The sequence below is a fragment of the Elephas maximus genome, chromosome 3 (genome assembly GCF_024166365.1).
Source record: "Elephas maximus indicus isolate mEleMax1 chromosome 3, mEleMax1 primary haplotype, whole genome shotgun sequence".
In the NCBI taxonomy this organism is placed as follows: Eukaryota; Metazoa; Chordata; class Mammalia; order Proboscidea; family Elephantidae; genus Elephas; species Elephas maximus.
The window spans coordinates 66,556,453-66,571,357 of record NC_064821.1 but is presented as its reverse complement, the minus strand read 5'-3'; the positions used below and the strand labels follow the sequence as shown (position 1 = coordinate 66,571,357).

The following is a 14,905-nucleotide window of genomic DNA, read 5'->3' as shown; positions in this document are numbered from 1 at the left end:
AAGTCCATGACAGCCTTGAGTACATCCCACCTGAATTTAGAGACCATCTGAAAATGGATCTGATGCACTGAATGCTAATGACTGAAGACCAGATGAGTTGTGGGAGGGATGACATCAAAGAAATCATACATGAAGAAAGTGAAAGATAGTTAAGAGAAAGAAGGAAAAGACCAAAATGAATGTGTCAGAAGAGACTCTGGAACTTGCTCTTAAGCACAGAGTAACTAAAGCAAACAGAAGAAGTAAAAGGGCTGAACAAAAGATATCAAAGGGAGGCTTGAGAAGACAAGGAAAATTATAATGATATATGCAAAGACCTGGAGTTAGAAAACCGAAAGGGAAGAACACGATATGTATTTCTCAAGCTGAAAGAACTGAAAAGAAAATTTAAGCCTAAGTTACAATATTGAAGACTTCTATGGACAAAAAATTTAATGATGCAGGAAGCACCGAAAGAAAATGGAAGGAATAAACAGAGTCATTGTACCAAAAAGAACTGGCTGACGTACAACCATTTCAGGAGGTAGCATGTGATCAAGAACTGCTGGTGTTGAGGGAAGGCATTCAAGCTGTAATGAAGGCATTAGAGAAAACCAAAGCTCCAGGAATTGATGGAGATTGAAGTTGTAAAGGATTTCATTTGACTTGGATCAACGATCAACAATCAACACCTATGGAAACAGCAGTCAAGGATCTAACAACATATTGCATTGGGAAAATCTGTTGCAAAAGACCTGTTTAAAGTGTTAAAAAACAAAGATGTCACTTTGATACTAAGGTGCGCCTGACTCTAGACATGATCTTTTCAATTGCCTCATATGCATGGGAAAACTGGACAATGAAAAAGAAAGACCAAAGAAAAATTGACGCATTTGAATTGTGGTGTTGGCGAAGGGTATTGAATATACTGTGGATCGCCAGGGGTACAAACAATTCAGTCTTGAAGGAAGTACAGTCAGAATGCTTCTTAGAAGTTAGGATGGTGACACTTTGTCTTGCTTGCTTTGGACATGTCATCAGGAAAGACCAATCACTAGATGAGCACATCACATTTGGTAAAGTGGAGGATCAGTGAAAATGAGGGAAACCCCCCACAAGATGGATTGACACAGTAGCTGCAACAATGGGCTAAAACACACCAACAATTGTGAGGATGATGTGGGACCAGGCAATGTTTTGTTCTGTTATACATAAGGTTGCCATGAATTGGAGCCAACTTGATGGCAATTAATAACAACAACAGCAACCTGCCAACATGGAAGATGTCCAGAAGGACATGGAGAAACTCTAAAATTTGTGCAGAGAGCAACATCTGGATAACTTCTATGGATCTAGGTTAGGAAATTTGTGGCTCTACCTACCTATTGCCGTTGAGTTGATTCTGACTCATAGGGACCCTACAGGACAGAGCAGAATTGCTCCACAGGGTTTCCAAGTAGCAGCAGGTGGATTCGAACTGCTGACCTTTTGGTTAGCAGCCATAGCTGTTAGCCACTGAGCAACCAGGGCTCCAATATGATAGTTATTTTTGTCTCACTTCCTGGGCTGTGAGCATCTCAGGGCAGGGAAAGGGATTACTCATTTACCTGTCACCTTGGTGCCTAATGTATAGCCAGAAAAATGTTTGATGAATAAATAAGGCTCCTGGCTTTGCCACCTACTACTTTTCAAGTGACAAGACCCTTTCTTTCTCCAAATCCCAGTTTCAAAATCTATACAGTGAGAGGACCGGATGAGCTCCAGGAAGCCCTTTCAACATGAAAGTGGAGTTGGTGGCCAAGGGATGGAGGGACTGGCTAGGAGACTCAAGAAGATTTGATGGAAGGATGGGGTCCCTATCAAGGGATAGAGGATGGGGACTCCAAGGTCTCCTGCAAAATGTTGTGCTCAGGTCCGAGGCAGAGGGATGGGCTCAGAAAGAGGGGCTCCCTTACCCCACATCTTGGGAGGTGCCCAGGACTCCAGAGAAGAGAAACAGGGCTTCCAACTTGGGGTTTGAACACCTATTGAGAATTTGCATTTCTAACAAGTTCTCTGCTGAGGATTTGCTTTTCCACCCCAGATACACTGAACCAGAATCTATAGTTTAGCAAGATCCCCAGGTGATTCTTATGTATAACTGGGTGGGGGAGGGGCTTGTTAGAAGTGCAAATTCTCAGCAGGAGTTCAAAAGGGACAGATCAGGTTCAAAGCCCTGAGGGGAAAGGACTTGATTTAGGTCAGAGGGTTTCTCTCCTGTCTTTGAGGGGGCACTGGCTATTAACCCCTTGAATCCTAATGGTTCGCTGGATGAGTCCCAGCCCTGCCTCCCCAGCCGGGGGTCGGGGGGAGAAACAATTTCTGGAGACAATTCTGAGTACCCATTCCCCCCTGCGGCCTGCCTCCGAACAGGCTGTTCTTGTTTACGACCCCCATCCTGGGAGAACAGCGATTGCTCATCCCCACGTGTGATTTGAGAGGGTGAGTCTTCCAGGCCTGGAGGAAACTCAAACCCCGGCAGCCAACTGGCATCGGAATGCTCAGCTGGTTCCCTCCCGGGGCTCATGTGACCAGGGTCCAGCTATAAATATCAGAGGGGCCTCAGCCCAAGACAGAATTCGGGCGCCAGAAGAAGGAGGCAAAGAGGCTCTGTGCGGGTGTTTTGTGACAAAGGCAAGAGCCCCAGGTCTGCCCATAGTTAGGTGCAGGCGAAGGAGGCAGCCAGGTAGGCCTATACCTACCGACAATATGGATTATAAATCCAGTCTGATCCAGGTTGGGAACCCCATGGAGAACTTGGAGAAGCAGCTCATCTGCCCCATCTGCCTGGAGATGTTTACCAAGCCAGTGGTCATCTTGCCGTGTCAGCACAACCTCTGCCGGAAGTGTGCCAATGACATCTTCCAGGTCAGTGCCCGGCATGGTCTAGTAAAACCCTTCTCACCTAGCCCAGGACCTTTCCAAACTGCTGCTGGCTCTGTCCCCTGCAAAATGAGTCCCCCCCGCGCCCCCGTGCAGAGGCCTGAGGACTCAGCTGAGGGGTGCGAGGGAGGCTGCTCTGGCCACTCCAGTCCTTCTCCATGACGCACGTTTCCCCTCTCCATCAGGCCTACAGCTCCCCCACCCCTGCCCTAAGCAAGGCAGTTGACTTTCCGATCAAGAGTCAAATGCCTCAAGAGATAAGTAGGGGAGGCAAGCGGAAAGGAGAGAGAAACCAGACCCCTGGGGCTGGAGCCAGCTCTACTGTGGCAGGGGGCCCAGAGCTTTGGGAGGAGGGTGGTGGGGAGGTACTGGACAGTAGAGGCATCTTCCCTTTTGAGGTTGGTCCCTGTAATCCTGTGGAGGGGTGGGGGTGCCCAACCGCCCTAAGAAAGGAACCAGAGTGGACCTTCTGGCTGGGAAGCGGGGATCAAGTTTCCCCAGGAGCACTTTACATAAACGCTCTTTCACTGTTTTATCTTCAAAGTAGCAACCCTAGGAGCTTGCTCTAATTATAATGTCCATTTCATGAAGGGGCATACTGAGGCTTAGATAAGGTTACTTGTTCAAAGTCACATGGAAATCCTGGTGGTGTAGTGGTTAAAGAGCTATGGCTACTAACCAAAAGAGGTCAGTAGTTCGAATCCACCAGGTGCTCCTTGGAAACCCTGTGGGGCAGTTCTACTCTGTCCTAAAGGGTTGCTGAGTTGCAAGTGACAACAGCAATGGGTTTGGGTTTTTTTTTTTGTTTGTTTATTCGAAGTCATTTATCGAATAAATGTAACTTGAACCCAGGTTCACCGATTCTTAAAGCAGGTATATTATCTTGTGTGGTTATTGATTGCTTAGTTGCTTCTCAGGTGCTCCATGTGTAAAATGGGCTGGTTCTCATGTCAGAATGGGGAGCTCCACGCAGGGGCCTATCTGTGGAAAACAGTGCCTATGGCAATTAGCCTTAAATTGTTGAATGATCTCTCACAGCTGGCGATGGAAACTGCAATGGCGGATGGCCAGTGGAATCAAAACTGCTCGTTAGCACCCTTCGTTAGCACCCTTCCTCAGGTGGCCAGTGGAATCAAAACTGCTCGTTAGCACCCTTCCTCAGGTGGCCAGTGGAATCAAAACTGCTCGTTAGCACCCCTCCTCAGGTGGTGCCCAGGGCACTGCCCTACCTACCATACCTTAGTTAGGCCTCTGGCAGGTCATATGGTTCGACAAGAATGGTTGGTGTAGGCAGGGGTGGGGACGGCTAACAGGAGATTAGAAAGGGAAAGGGCTGGCCAGGGATCCCAGGCCCCACCTCTGCCCTTGCCATCTGCAGGCTGCAAATCCCTACTGGACCAACCGGAGTGGCTCGGTGTCAATGTCTGGTGGCCGTTTCCGCTGCCCCTCCTGTCGCCACGAGGTGATCATGGACCGGCATGGAGTGTACGGCCTGCAGAGGAACCTGCTGGTGGAGAACATCATCGACATCTACAAGCAGGAGTGTTCCAGGTCAGCTGATCCTCCCACCTCTGCCATTCTGTACCAGCTCTCCCCGGCTGTCCTTCTCTTCCTACTTCCGCTCAGGATCCGGCCTCCCAGCAGTCCAGAGAGCCATTTCCTTCTGCCTGAGGAACATACGCCCCAACCCTGGCTCTCAGTATCAGTCAGTGAATAAGGAGGAGTCCAGACAGCAGGCTGCCCTTCTGGGAGATGCTGAGACAGAAAGCAAGGGAAAGATAAGACGGGAGGGGGAGAGAGAGGCACCCCGACCAGCTAAGCGGCCCTGAAAAGAGAAAGCACCCAGGGAGAATTTGGCCAGTAGTTACCCGCCGTGGGTCAGCAGGCACCAGCACTGGGATGCTTCTTCTTGGCACCTCTTAACAATCCTATGGATCGGCCACAACTTTTATTATCCCCATTTCACAGATGAGGAAGCTGAGGTTCAGAGAGGTGAATCCATTTACCCAAGGTTGTGGAAGTAGGTGATCTAGAAGGAGACACAGTTGATCTAGTTCCAAATCTGTTTATGAAAGAGCAGCTCAGTCTCAGGCAGAATTTGTGAGTGGTAGAAGTTACACAGCGTCAGGCTTCAAACCGGAGAGAGCTTTACATACAGTCAGGACATCCCGACAAGACTTCCAGGAGCCTGATCCCACAGCCCTTATGGTCCAAAACCTTTACTGAGCACCTGCTACTGGTAATGCCCTGCTGGAGGGAGGGTGGCAGACCAGGCCTGCTGAGAAAGAGCCCTGGCCTTTCTGTCTGAATCTGTTACTAATGCACTCAGGCACTGGCCTTTGGGCCTTCATTTCCCTCGTCTACAGAAGGGGACAGTGAGATCCGTTATTGTGATTGTGAAATAGGATATCGATGATTAAAAAAATACCAAATATTTATTAAGTACCTACTTTTTTTTTTTATGTGTAGGGTACTAGGAGCCCTGGTGGCACAGTGGTTAAGCAGTTGGCTGCTAACCAAAAGGTTGGTGGCTTGAACCCACCAGCCTGCTTCCGTAAAGATTTACAGCCTTGGAAACCCTGTGGGGCAGTTGTACTGTCCTATAGAGTTTTTTTTATAGAGTTGCTATGAGTCGGTACTGACTTGATGACGATGAGTCTGGTTTTTGTTTTATGTGTAAGCGCTGTACTAAGTATTTTTTAAGCATTACCCTATTTAATCATCATAATAACCCTATAAAGTACTCTTATTCCCATTTCATGGTGAGGAAATGAAGGCTCAGAGGGGCAGAGGTTTCCAAGGTCACACAGCAAGTAAGTGATGAAGCTGAGAGAGAGATCCCAGTCTGATCGACTCCACGGTGAATATTCCTAACCACTATGCCAGATTGCCTCTCATTTTGATAGAGCTCAATATTACAATAACACAAATGTATGGTTGATCATTACGATAATAATAAAACTGACATCACATCAAAATATTAACCCATCTAGTATCAACTTATGAAGAGCACAGTGTGCATGAACCTTTCTAGACCTTTCTGCATAATTGAATGACAATGATAGCTGTCCTTTATGAGGATCTGCTCTGTGCCAGGCATTACACATTCATTACAGGCAACTCCTGCTATGACTGCAGTAGACCTGGGAGGAAGCCAAGGCTTAGAGAGGTGAAACCATTTGTCTGAGATCACAAAAATTGAGTGACAGAACAATCTGGATTTGAATCCAGATGCTAAAGCCTGGGCTCAGGAGTTTGGGCATCTGGGAGGGTGTTGGGCACAAGGCCCCAGACCTGCAGGATCTGTGCCTCCCTCAGCACCCACTGCCACCCCAGTGCTCCCTTCCCAGAGGACAGAGTCAGGTGGCAAGGGGGAACCCTTCTCAACATGGGGGGCCCTGGGCTAAAGATGTAAAAAGACAAATCTGGAAAGGGGCTTATTTAATAACTTAAAGAACAATAAGTCTGGGGTGCAACAGTAAGTCTGGGGTGCAACAATAAATCTGGGGTGCAATCGGTCATGCAAGGCTGTTTGGAGGTGAGGCATTCATACTGATTGTGGACAGTCATCCATTTGACACTTATGAGATGCCTGCTGTGTTAGAGGCTGGACAATAAGACAGTGTAGACATGGTGTTGGCTCTAAATGGAGGCTAGGGTAGGAAACGACAGATGCTTCGAGAGAAGCACAAGTGACATAGCTGAGGCCCTATGTGGACAGCAAGATAAAGGGAGAAAGGCATCCTGAGAATGTGTGTTTGGGAAGGAGAAAAGGAAGAGACTCTGGACCTTGGGAAGAATCTCTGGACTAGGAGTCAAGGCTTGTGCTAGACTGTTGAACAGCCATGGGTCCCCTATGTTCTAGCTGTGTGACTTGGGACAGATACCTTGCTTCCTCCTCTGAGCTTTGGGGCACCCTCATGGCATGCTTATTGATTTATTCTTTCTACCTATATTTAGGAAACCCTGGTGGTGTAGTGGTAAGTGTTACGATTGCTAACTAAAGGGTCAGCAGTTCGAATCCACCAAGCATTCCTTGGAAACTATGGGGCAGTTCTACTCTGTCCTATAGGGCCGTTATGAGTCAGAATCGACTCGATGGCACTGGGTTTGGTTTTTTGGTACCTTTATTTTATTACCAACACCACTATGCCAGGCACCACACACTGTAGATTCAGGGGTGAAGAAGCAGGCAACCTTCCCTGCCTTGATGGAAGTTACAGTCTTGTGGGTGAAATATAGAATTAAATGAGGACATGAGTATAAAATGCTTAGCTCAGAGCCTGGCCCACAATAACCAAGAACTATGGTGCCTATAATTAGAGCAAATGTACTCAGCCCTACCCTTCCCTGACTTGCCAGGTGACCTTGGACAAGTCAATTCACCTTTCCGGGCCCCTTTTTCTTCTTCTCTCAAATGTCTCCAGCTCTGACCCTCTGGAATTCTATGACACTTCCCATGTCATCTGCACTGGGGAAACTGGGGTTTGAGAGTTCTTGGATGTGGGATAGTGTTGGTGTCATTGGCTTCCCTGGTCCTGGGTCCCCAGAGGGTAAAAAGAAAAGGCAGCGGCCACTGAGTGCCAGTGGCTAGGGTCACGGATCTGGGCTAGCCTCCTCTGACCGGAGCTGGGGAAGGAGGCAGGGACTCTGGGTGGTGCTACCCCTCCATGACTGGCAACTGTTCTCTACTTCAGTCGGCCCCTGAAGAAGGGTGGCCACCCGATGTGCAAGGAGCATGAAGATGAGAAAATCAACATCTACTGTCTCACCTGCGAGGTGCCCACCTGCTCCATGTGCAAGGTGTTCGGGGTCCACAAGGCCTGTGAGGTGGCCCCGCTGCAGAATGCCTTCCAGGGACAAAAGGTACTGGCCTGAGCCGCTTCTGCTCCCAGACTGGGCCTGCCGAGCACGGCCGATGATTTAGGATGTGGATCTGATCCTCGTAGATCTGCTGAGCCGGCCTTTCAGGAATAGTCCCTCTGAGGGTCTTCCCAGGTCGCAGGGACAGCGCCCCTTGCCTTCCTGGGGGAGGTAGCTGAGCTCATGGGTTATACTTAGAGCCATCTGAGAGCACCTGGGTGTGGCCACAGGGGAGAGTCCAGGCCACCAGGGCCCTCTCAGGCCATGGCTTCTCCATGCCAGCATGCTTTGGGCCCCAGATAGCTCTTCCTTTGCCCCTCACATCTTGCAGACCTCAAATTCCCCCTCAGCAAGAGGCAGCTTAAAGCCTTCTCCTGGGCCTCTGTGCTATGGGAGCCCTACCATCCTGCCCCTGTGGTGAGCTGTGGCCCTTCTTTCTGTACTTCTTTCTGTTCACCCTTCTCTTGGTCTCTCTCTTCTAGAACTCTCCAAGTCTTTTAATTTTCTTCATCCCTTTCTTTCCTAGAAACAAGTCCCTCCTCTACCAGTACCTTGCTGTGTGTTTTGGGTTGCTCACTTTCCCTCTCTGGGCCCCATTTGTAAAATAAGGGGATGTACTATCTCTCTGATATTGTCTATTATGGGCCTGCCCTGAGCCCCAGAAAGAGGGGCCAGACCCCTACTGGAGGCTCTTTTTAGTAGAGAGGTTAGTAAGGGTACCACTTGGAGGCTTGAGAGAGAGGGCAGACCCTGAGACTATTTCTGTCTCTCCTTACTGATCCCCCATGCCCTCCCATCTAGACAGAACTAAGTAACTGTATCTCCATGCTGGTGGCTGGGAACGACCGTGTGCAGACTATCATCTCTCAGCTGGAGGACTCCTGTCGAGTAACCAAGGTGAGGGAGACACAAGAGTCCTGCCTGGTGCTTTGAAGTCTCCTAGTGCAGCCTACTCTCATTGGTGAGACCTGAAGCCTCACCCATGGGTTGTGGCTAGAGGTTGGGGCCTGGAGCCTGGGGTGGCCAAGCCAGGACAGCAGGGGAGGGACAAATTCATAAATTCTCTTATTCAACAAATGATTCTGGAGCTCAGCTGTATGTCGGGGAGTGCTCGAGGTGCTGGGGGTGGGCGTGTGCATCTTGTTAAAATATACATTCTGACTCAGTAGGTGTGGAATGAGGTATGAGGTTTTGCACTTCTAACAAGCCCCCAAGGGTTTGTACAAGCTGCTGGCCCCCAGGCCACACTTTGAGTAGCAAGGCTGTAGAAGGTGGAAGGGAACTTTCCTAATCCTGAATAAGTATCCATGATTTTCCAAATCCACTTGAAGTGAGGACCTGGAGATGAGATGGGGAAGGAGTCATCATTATTGCTGGTGGATGAAGCCTCGTGCAGGGTGGGCTCAAAGGGAGGAGGGGGACATTGTTCTTCCCATGGGAGGACCCCAATCTGATGGAGGACACTAGAGTCCCAAGTCTGATGAGGTGTTATTGTTATACCCATTTTACAGATATGGAAAGTAAGGTGTAACATCTGTGTTGGAGAGAAGGGAACCTCAAAAAGTAGCCCACTAGGGGAGGAACTACTTCTAACTCTCCTAGTACCGAATGATGCAGACTTTTCTGAATCCAGTCTTGGTCTTAAAACAGGGGGAAGAGTGTGACTTGGGGGTCCATGGGAGGCTCGGAATATGCCATCCCATCTGACCTGAGAGTCTCTACTTCTTTTAAGGGAGGAGATAGCTGTTTCCCATGACACCAGCCTGCAAATGTTACTGTTTTACTAATTGTGAGGTCTTAGCAAGTGCTTTCTTCTTGCTAAGCCTTTATTTCCTCTTCTGTAAAATGGGGGTGCGGTAAAATTCCTTCTGGCTTTAGAGTTTTTTCCTAGGCACACCTACCCCAGGAAGGAAGTGTTGGGGATAGGGAGTAGGATTTCACAGGATGTGACTCCAAGATTTCTGTCTTCAGGAGAACAGTCACCAGGTGAAGGAAGAGCTGAGCCAGAAGTTTGACGTACTGTACGCCATCCTGGACGAGAAGAAGAGTGAATTGTTGCAGCAGATCACGAGGGAGCAGGAAGAGAAGCTCAGCTTCATTGAGGCCCTCATCCAGCAGTACCGGGAGCAGCTCGACAAGTCCACCAAACTAGTGGAGACGGCCATCCAGTCCATGGATGAGCCTGGTGGGGCCACCTTCCTCTTGGTGAGCAGGACCAGGATCTGGGCAGGTTTCTTCAAATCAACAGCTCTGTCTAAAGTTCGAGTCTTGGCTTATCCACTGAGCACCCATGTACCCTTGAACAAGTCATTTAAACCTCTCTGATCCTTAGTTTCCTTATCTGTAAAATAGGCATGTAGCAACTCCTATCTTCCTCCTAATGATTATATGAAGATCCAGTAAGAGGATGATGACTTTGTAAGCTGCAAAATTCAATGTCCGTGGAAGAGGCTATTAATCGTAGTCTGGACATTGAGATGGAGACGTGGAAATGAACAAGATCCAGCCTTGCCCTAAAAGAGCGCATTGGCTGGTGGGGGGGGGGGGCGGGGGTGCGCAGAAAGGGTTTCAGCTATAAAACTTGACACTTCAACAAAAATTTCCTGAGTACCTACCAAGGGTCAGGGTCGAGCTCTGTGCTAGGCCGTGGGGGGCGGGCTCTGTGGTAGGCGTGGGGTATAAAAAGGTGATTAGGACACCGTCATCTTTTCAGAGATTTCAGGGTTTAGAAATGTTTGGGCTTTTTGCTAGGACAATGAAAAGGTCCTAGGGTGATGACCAAAACCTGTTCGAATCATGGATAGAGGTGTCGAGTTCAGGGAGGGGAACAGATCACCCCTGGGCTAGGAAGTGGCATGAAGTGCCCAAATATAATACTCCGTCACCAATTTTGCTGATTTCCTGGAGCTGTCCCTTCTGCAGTCCTAACTCTTTCCTCTCACTCTCCCCCCACAGAGTGCCAAGCAACTCATCAAAAGGTCGGTATCTTCCCAGGACTATGATCCAAGCCCCTAACCTCCCACAGGATCTCTGATTTCTTTCCAGTGGGCCTCCTCCTTTGTATTAGGTCACTGGGAGGGTCGCACCATAGGCTGGCTTTCCTGACCTTTGCATACCCTACTCTCTTGGATCATCTATTATGGTTGTGACTGGACAGAAAGTACCCCGTCCCTCTAGGAGGAGCCTCGAGGTGCAAGGCCTGAGTGTGGGCACAAGCATGTGCACTCGGGTGAACTAGAGCTAAGACACCCCTTCCCACATCAAGCCCTGGAGATCTCACCCTGCCTATCTCTCTTCCCCACAGCATTGTGGAAGCTTCCAAGGGTTGCCAGCTGGGGAAGATAGAGCAGGGCTTCGAGCACATGGACTACTTTACCCTGAACTTAGAACACATAGCAGACACCCTGAGGGCCATTGACTTTGGAACAGGTAAGGAAGGTGTGTGTGTCTGTTTCCCTGCTTGACCCTTGGAAACTGACTTAAAGGTAAACGCAGAGAATTAACTTTTGGATGAGTCCAGAACCTAGCATAGTGCCTGGCACAGAAATTACGTATGAATCCAGGGGAGAAAAGCATCTTGGGACAGTAGAAAAAGTGTGGTGTCTGGAGTCAGGGAGACCTGAGCTCAAATCCCAGTTCTGCCACTTGTTATCTGTGTGACCTTTGGCAAGTCCCTCCACCTCTCTGAGCTTCAGAAGCAGACTGCCACATCTTTATCCTGCGTTCATGTGGAGCAACTGGTGAGTTCGAACCTCCAGTCTTTTGGTTAGCAGCCAAGTGATTAACCACTAAACCACCAGGGTTTCTTAGAGAAGAAGGCAGATCCAATTTGACTGAATGTTGCATTGGTCTGAGAGATGTAACTTTAGAGAAAGAAGAGAGGCGTGCACAGGAAGAAGGAAGAACTAAAAGGGCTGGAGTGAAAAGGAGAAAGGCTTCTTGGCACCTCCTGTGTCAGCTTTCCTGCAAGCCTTCAGTATCTGGTTAAGTCTGTACTCAGAATCCCAGATATACCCCAATCATGGGGAAGGACAAAATACATCCCAAAGCCAAGATACCAAAGAACTCAAGTATAGCCATAGCTGTAGATCATCTGCTCCACCGTTACCCTCCTTAAACTAAGAGATTCAAGAGTAGATTGTACTGTGTGAACATGATAACACTGTGAAGCTCCACACTGTCCTCTGTAACCTCCCTGAGCCTCAGTTTCCTCATCGGTAAAATGGAGAGAATACCTACCAAGCCACTGAGTCAATTTCAACTCCTAGCGACCCAACGGCTATCATTTATTGAGCACTTTCTATGTCGCAGGCACTAATCGCTTTACATAAACTATCATTTAATACAACATCTTTATGAGGCAGGTTCTGTTATTATCATCTCCATCTTATAGTGGAGAGAATGAAAGCTGAGGGTGAGCAATTTGCTCAAGGCTATTCAGCTAGCAAGTAGCCCACACAGATCTCATCAAGGGCCATCTGGTTGTGCCATCTCATCATTCCTAATTCTCAAGGTTCTTGTGAGGATTAAATGAGACAAAGCGTGTACAGCACTTAGTACAACTCTTGGCACATAGTAAGCCAGTTGCCATCAAGTTGATTCCAACTTATGGTGACCCCATGCATGTCAGAGTAGAACTGTGCTCCACAGGGTTTTCAATGGCTGATTTTTCAGAAGTAGATCACTAGGCTTTTCTTCTAAGGTGCTTCTGATTGGACTCGAACCTCCAATCTTTAGGTTAGTAGCTGAGTGTATTAACTGTTTGCACCACCCAGGGACACCTGGCACAGAACAAGTGCTCAGCAAATGCTGAGTAGTAATGGTGATGATGGTTCGACAACAGCAGCAAGACTCCCTAAGGTTATGCACAGATCTCAGCTACTTGGCAGGACTTTTGTCTGTCGTTTTGGAGGTATTAACTTTTTCAAGCCCCATACACACTCTTGACAAATGCTCTGACTCCACTGACTCTGTGGTCACCCGCTCAGGGCCCCGAGGGGTTAAGAAAGTGGCTTAGGAGGGTGTGGGGGGCGTGTTCTCTGTTAGTAGAACTTAAAGGTGACATTCCAGGATGGGAAAGCAAGGACACAGGCTGTGGCTCCATCATAAGCCCTCTTTCATGAGCTCGTGAATAGAGATGGCCTAGAGGAGTTCCCCACCCCATGCCTACACCTTTGTAGGCTAAGGAATGAGGAAAACAGGATAGGGGGCTGCTGAGCAAGCTGATTTCAAAGGCTGAGCAAATTCCTTCAGGCCGAGGACTTTGATCCCAGAGAACCGGAATTTTTGCCTGTTCTCCCCAGTGGCGCTTATCTGTCTAAGGGACAGATGTGCAGAAGAACGCAGTGTGCTTCCCCGCAGTCCCCTCTCTGATCACAGATGATCAGGTGATAGAAGGAACCACTGCTCCTGGAACAAAGGAGCCTCTGCCTCAGTCCCTTGGAGGAGTGTGGGAGGAGGAAGGCAGACAGGGGGATGAGGAAGCAATCAGCTTGGGTTTGGCCAGCCCCTCACACCCAGGCCCTCTCTGCCTCTGTGACCGTTAGACCCCACATGGGCGAGAAAAGAGGTTTAGATAAGTGCTAGCTCCTGGTTCTCCTTTGAGGAACCAGCCTTATTCTAACACGTTTTGTCTTTGTCACACACAGAAGAGGAAGAAGAAGAAGTCATTGAAGAAGATCAGGATGAGGAAGAGCCCATAGAGGGGAAAGAAGGTAAGAAACCCATCTCCCTCTATTTGTTCATTCATTCACTCTTTCATTCAACAACATGAGCTACCTACTGTGTACAAAGCACTGTGCTAGGCAATAGGGATGAGGCTTAGTCCTTTCCCAACATATATTTTTAAACACCTTAAGGACGAACTCTTGTTACCTTTACCCTTAGATAAAAACCCCCAAACTATTCATAACAAAAAGATTCACGTTTTACATCTCAGTGACCTTCCTAACTGAAAGACAACACAAGATAGCAGAGGTAAAGATGGGGCTCACAAGCCAGACTTGCCCCATCAATAATGTTTTCTGTGGTCATTTTTGCCAGCCCATTTTAAGTATTTTTAATTAGTTGCCACATTTAAAAAATAGATTAGGAAAAAAAAGGAGATTTCAACTAGGAATCTGGGCTTCCACCTTCTTGTGAACATTTGGGAAGAGCTTGCACTTTCCTTCCTGAACTTGCACTTACCCCTGACCCCAGGGAGCTGGACCAGGGCAGGGCCGCCCCCTGGAGATGGAGCCACACTCACCAGGTTGCCCACCCCACCACTGTCAAGTCTGCCTGCTTCACTCCTTCATGTTATCTGCTGGCCCCAGTAGACAACTGAGTTTGCCAACCTGGCGGAGCTGATAAGAGCTTGGTTCTGAATCACCGCTCTGCTGAGGACTAGTGGTGTGACCTTGAACAGTTTACAACTTCTTTGAGGCTTGGGCTACTCATCTGAGCAGGGGGATTTCATAGTACTGACCTCATAAAGTTATGGTTGGGAGTAAATTAAATAATGTTCGTAAATCATTTAACATAGGAAAACTCAATACATATTTGCTGATAAATTAGTTTTCAAGCCATAGTGAAACCCAGTGCCGTAGTTACTAGAACTAAATTCCAATCCAACTGAAGAATACAGAGTTGTCTTTTGGAGTTTTGTATTGGAAGTGCAGTCCATAGTGTGTTGGGAGCTGAAGACAGATGCTTTTATTTCTCACTGCAGCCTGGTAAGCCCTGGATCCCCTGAGTCCCTGTCTCACCATGTATCTCTTTCTTTTTATTTCAGGACACCAGTAAGGACCTGGATGAATAAGACCCTCTAGATACAAAGAGACTGGGGAGGGTGGGGATGGGCCCAGCTGCCTTGGTGACAGGCCCGGGGTGGGAGGGGTTGGGGCCTCTGGAGAGGCAATGAGGAGGTGTCTTCCCTCTGCTCAAAGAGCAGGGACTAGGTAGGAGTAGGACCCCACCACTGAGTCTAGCAGCCATTGAACCGGAATTGGAAACGTGCTTGAAACAACCACACAGGACACTTTTTTACAATGGTGCAAAATGGAGTATTTTGTACATTTTTAAAATGTGATTTTTTTTTTTTTTTGTACATACTTGTATATGTATGCCGATTTGGTGCTTTTTGTAAAGGAACTTTTGTATG

The 14,905-nt window shown here is 48.3% G+C and overlaps 1 protein-coding gene across 1 annotated transcript; it reads left to right on the top strand.

Annotated features, from left to right (window-relative positions):
- Positions 1-2,616: 2,616 nt before the first annotated feature.
- TRIM63 (tripartite motif containing 63) lies at positions 2,617-14,583 on the top strand. The gene is made up of 9 exons (XM_049875902.1): positions 2,617-2,886; positions 4,280-4,452; positions 7,599-7,767; positions 8,566-8,661; positions 9,736-9,969; positions 10,720-10,742; positions 11,069-11,193; positions 13,413-13,478; positions 14,537-14,583. Exons 1-9 carry the CDS (start codon positions 2,728-2,730, stop codon positions 14,545-14,547), a joined length of 1,056 nt encoding a protein of 351 aa, XP_049731859.1. The 5' UTR covers positions 2,617-2,727; the 3' UTR covers positions 14,548-14,583.
- Positions 14,584-14,905: the final 322 nt, after the last annotated feature.